At 45.1% G+C, this 5,438-nt stretch overlaps 1 protein-coding gene across 1 annotated transcript; it reads right to left on the reverse strand.

The window, feature by feature from the left end:
- Positions 1 to 3,466: 3,466 nt before the first annotated feature.
- LOC118238079 (ubiquitin-conjugating enzyme E2 variant 1-like) lies at positions 3,467 to 5,152 on the reverse strand. The gene is given in 3 exon segments (XM_035453892.1): positions 3,467 to 3,614; positions 3,741 to 3,960; positions 4,933 to 5,152. Coding segments are annotated over 3 exon segments (588 nt in total).
- Between the last annotated feature and the right edge of the window lie 286 nt (positions 5,153 to 5,438).

Below are 5,438 nucleotides of genomic sequence, written 5' to 3' on the forward strand. Positions count from 1 at the left end.
TTGATGGCTGTGCTGTCTGGGCTCTGAGGCTCTACCTGGGCTCCATGTCAAAGCATAGCACATATGGCCACCCCTAAGAGTCCTTAAGATGGAGGTAAAGTTATGATGTCAAGGGGAAGGAGGGAGATAGGACATAGTTATAATAGGTGTATAGAACACAGGGGATCTAAAATGAAAGATTTTTAGTAATATATATATTTTAACATAACACACAATACACACCACAAGACTTGAAATTCATTGGTCGTGGCAATTAAAGCAGTCCCAGCTCTAAGCCCTTTACAAAGTAAAAGTTCAGATACAGCTACTTCTAAGAGAAGCTGCATCACCACAAAAGTTATCAATTTTCCCGACCCAAAGGACGTCAACTTGGGGCAAGAGAGTCGAGGATAGGGAAAAGGGACAAGAGACGCAGAAAGAACGACCACAAGACAGGATTCTGATCAAGTAGCAAACTTTATTTTTCTCAGGCTGGCTTGTATAAACCGTAAAGCAGGATATGGGAAGGGGTAGAATGGGTTGTTTGTGCACAGGTGTGACTGTAGGAAAGATATTTGGAAGCCACAAAGAGGATGTTTGGCAGGGTAAAGAGTTCATGAGTAAGAGGTCCAGGAAGGGTTGCCTAGGTGACTGAGCCTGTGGGTGGAGGACTGGGTCATGTTGTTTCTTGTGTTTAGCTGAGGTTTTAAGGAGTTGCTATTTAAAGATCAATATACAACTTACAACTATGTGGCTGGCAAAGCATGGCCTAGGATCTTATGCCAAGCCTTGAGATCTTTGACTCCCAACATATTCCCCCTTCCTTGTATAAAAGACAGTGGCCAAATTTTTCAGCAGAGGGGGATAGAGGCCTGGACCCCAATTGGAGAATCTATGAGGGTTTTATATAGGACAATTTTCTCTGATCTCAGGGATGGCTTCTCGGAGATATCTAAAAGGCAGGACTGTCCAGATGCCTTTTGTGGGGGTGGGGAAGCTTTAGGATATCAACCCCATAGCTCACAGGAATATTCCTCAGAAGATGAGGTCTCCTTGCAGTACCATCCAGGTCTGTACATCTGAAGTCGGCCGTGGGGAAGTAGGTTAGTTCCATTTGGAGGGAGCAGACTGAGATGGTTTATATTAGAGGGGTCAAAGTCATCCTCAGAGGAGGAGGCCTTAACTATTGGACCATGACAGGCTTAGTGGCAGAGTCCACTTGTTGCTTGACAAAGGCCACAAGTCGATTAAAGGCCCAAGGGCCAATGGAGATTAGCAAGAGGTGCCCTATTAAAGGACCAAGGAGGGAAGGAAGGAGGGTGGTTAACCATGGGGAAGTAGAAGGAAGCCAGAAGGAATAACAGGAGGTTATTTTCCCATAAGACCAAAGCCAGCCAAGCTGATGGTTGAGTCAGTGTCATCGGGGTCATTTTCAGAGGACCTGTAGAATAGGTTGATCAGGACCTGGAAGGAAAGAAGGAGAGGCTTCTCCTCCCGAGGGGGCAGGAGTGTCAGAGTTTTCATCTCCTGAGTCCTCCTCCCTGGAGGAGGCTTCAGCTAATGGACAAAGGATTTGATTACCACTACAGAGTGAAAATGAAAATGCCAAGAGTGGTGATTTGGACAGGGATGTTTTTCACACTCAAAAGTCTCATAATAGGAGTCCCTCCTGACATCCACATTTCCTTACCCTCCTGCACTGCAGAGCCAGGGTAGTATCCCAGTCAACCTTAACCTCTCTAATTCCATGACCTCACTTGCAACTTCCCAGCATTCTCCAGGAATCCACAAGGAGAACTTTGAATTCTCCCCCAACATTGGCCACTGTAACAGTGGACCAACTCGCCATGGACCCACAAGCCAGGGCAGAAGCAAAGAAGCACTGACAACTTCAAATCTAATAGCATTAAGATAATGTGAAAATTTCTTTCTTTTACTTTTTAAAACAACCTAACATGGGCTTCTCACTAGTGACCCTTCCCTTACCTGGCCCCATCCTACACTGTACTTCGGCACTTTTGTGTCTTATCAACCCATCTGGTGTGCCATGTTGTAGGATGATCAACTCTTGGAGGCAGTTTCAGCTATAACCTATGGTTCCTTCTTGGCGGAACCATGGACAAAGATTCCCGATAAAGAGGAAGAACTTCTTTTTTTGTTTTGTTTCTTTTTAACCCGAGGTCCTCCAGGCTTGAGGGATTCTTTGATAGCAGAAACAGATAAATCTTCCTTGATAATTTTATCATTTTTTTTTGCAACACAGCAAATTGCCTTTATTTCTGTATTCATCCACATTTCAAAAATTAGTGGTTCTGGACAGAGTGGGGAACATGACAACAAACCTGAAGGTCAGACCCACCCATCTGAAAACTCGACAGAGCTCCTCCCATTCATGCCAAGGTTTTAAGGAGCAGCAACACTGAAACCTGAGTCGTCAGGGTTAGGGCCTCTGTTCCTTCTGTCAGGTTCCATGTCAGACCTAATGCCTGGATAGGGAGTCATGTCCAAACCACTTCAGTGTGTAAAAGCAAAGTGATTATGAGAAAAGTAACTGACTCAGTACCCTGTGTGCTGAGGACTCTCCCCATGGCCTTTCTCTAGGCGCAGCCACCAAGGACCCTGAGTGCTGGCACGTTTGTTGCCCCGTGACTGACTGCTCTGTTCATCTTGCGACCTGACCTCAAAGTGCATCAATTGATGGTAGCAACAGGGCCAAAGACCCAGAAGCCCATTCCCAGGCTGGTGGCAAGTGAGCATGTGCCCAAAACCTAAGTGAGAAGACCAGCCTCTTCCAACCTTATCTCACAGTTCCGTTCACAGCAAGTGTGGGATGGTGTGGGCAATGAGGGAGTTGAGAAGGAGGAGTAGAGAGCAGCACCCCTTGATAAAGGTGGGGAGACTGGAAGCCCTGAATTCCTCACCCAAGGCCAATTTCAGAGGGAGAGGAGGGTTACAATCTAAGCTTTGGCCAAGGGCAGGAGTGAGGTAGGGGGGCAATGGCTTGTAAGGGGCATGACTTAAGAAAGCAGGGATGAGGCCAAAGCACCCCCAAGCCCAGCAGTATTCCCACCGCTGCTACCTGAAGCCTTCCCTTCTATTCTAAGGGCCACCATACAGCTGGGGCAGGAGGGGGGCAGGCAAAGGCAGACCCAGGCCATGCGTCAGCAGCTGGTGATTGTGTGACATGTCTGTTCACAGTTGCATTAACTGTGCCCACCACCCCCAAAGGAAACTGATTTCAACACACCTTCTTGATCCCCGAAGTTCAACTAGGCAGCCAGCAGTTGCAATTGACAGATGTTTCACAGCACAACTTAGTTACTTGAAATGGATAAGAAATTAGTATCAGAACAGTGTCTCAATATGAAGTCTGAGTGGAGCTTCCTCTCCAGTACTTTGAGGTCTACAAAATGAATCTAGAAAATAAACTACTGTGGAAAATGAAGACATAGGTTGGATTGGGGAGAGGAGGCAGGGGCCTTGGTGACTAATTGCTGTAATACTGTCCTTCTGGAGGCTGTGGCAGCTTCATGTTCTCTTTTGACATCATCAAGAGCCGAAGCTCCTGCAGGATGACTTTGATGCTATGGGATTTCTGCCATTTTGCCAGCACTGTCATGGCCCTTGTATCCACCATTCCATTTGAACTACTCACGCAGCTCAAATTGGCTTTTGTTACAGATCTTACAGATGGGGATTCTTCCAGGTATTTAGGCCCACATTCTATTTTAAGGCTGTATATTTGGTTTTCATAAATTGATCTTGGAGGCCCAATTATCATCCCTGTCCATTTTGTAAGTGTCATTTCCTCATCGTCCTCTAGACCCAGGCTAACTGTGCCATCGCCTACTCCTTTCTGTCCTTCCAACTCTTCCAACGGTCAGAAATTTCGAGGGACTTTTACACCAGAGCCTGTGGTGGCTGCCAGCTTGCTTCCCAAATGTTTTTTCTTAACTCCAGTTCCCCATATCTTGAGAGATTCTGTGATCCCAGAAAGAAATAAATCTTCCTTGCTAAATGCTTGTCCCATTGTTCAACTTTTCCACATAGGAGGTGTTCATCAACCGAAAGTCCCAAGAGCTGGGTAGGCTGCTGGGTCTTCCTCCATCCAAGGCATATAATTGACCTTGTAATGGATGTCTTACTGCATGGAGTGGCCCGTCCTGCTGATGAACACTGAAGTTCCCAGATTCCCAACTGTATCAAGCCACATGTTGGGCACCAGTTGTCCTGACCTGCAGGACGTCAACCTAGGGCAAGAGAGTCAGGAATAGGGAATGGGGAAAGAGACACTGAAAGAAGAAACACAAGACAGGATCCTGATAAAGTGGCATACTTTACTTTTCTCAGGCTAGCTTATATAGTCAGCACAGCAGGATATGGGCAGGGGTAGAATGGGTTGTTTGTGCACCAGATGGTAGTGTAGGCAGGATATTAGGAAGCCACAAAGATGATGTTTGGCAGGTTAAAGAGTTCACGAGCAAGAGGTCCAGGAAGGTTTGCTTAGGTGACTAAGCCTGTGGGAAGAAGACTGAGTCAAGTTGTTTTCTTATATTAAGCTGAGGTTCTAAGGAGCTGCTATGTAAAGGTTAATATACAACCATGTGCCCAGTCAAGAACAGCCTAGGATGCCTAGGATCTCATTCCCAGAACTGAGATTTGGCTCCCAACAAGAGACAGTGTGTCTCCTCATGTAATTTACTCATTTCAACACCATAGGAATTCTGGCAGGTTTACCCCTGCTGAGTATTTATATCTAATTAATATTGTTACTTCAGGGTCCAAATTTTCAATTATTTTTTTTTCTTAAAAAACAGAAAAAGGACATAGCTTCTTAACAAATTATTTACCATGTTAATTTAAAGAAAACATAAATCAAGACAAACCTAGTTAGCTTATCCCAATGCCTACAAAATAAAGAGAGAGAACTATTTTTACATATGATTTAGTAACCTTTGTTCTTCTGAAATTCTGCACCCCAGAGGTTAGGGCTGAATTCTTGAAACTTGATGGTGAATTTCTCATCTTGCTCTTCTCTGTTACAGTTGAGCAGGGGGGTATTTTTCTTCTTAAAATTGCATCTGTCTGCTTGGTCTTTTTCAACCATATAAACTTTATAATATTCATACTGGCCAACAGTTTTAGGCTCCAATTTGGGGCAAATAATATCCATTTTGTCTCCTATCTGTGAGTATAGTACCAGACCTTGTCTGGGTAGAAATCTAAAAAGCATAAAAGAAAAGCCACTGAGTTGGTAAAAGTGAACACCCTTAAACACAGGCAGCAAAGAGCCCACCACTACAGATCACCCCCCACCATGCCATCTCAGTGCTATACTTTGGTTCACCAAGGGTGTCTTCAGGGGACAAATGCCCCTAGGAATTTACCTCAGAATACAAAGGGATCAACTTTTCCCTTCTTAGAGGCATCAGGCTATCAGGCAGGCACAGTATGCTGAC

This window comes from Cricetulus griseus, unplaced genomic scaffold, assembly GCF_003668045.3.
Source record: "Cricetulus griseus strain 17A/GY unplaced genomic scaffold, alternate assembly CriGri-PICRH-1.0 unplaced_scaffold_577, whole genome shotgun sequence".
In the NCBI taxonomy this organism is placed as follows: domain Eukaryota; kingdom Metazoa; phylum Chordata; class Mammalia; order Rodentia; family Cricetidae; genus Cricetulus; species Cricetulus griseus.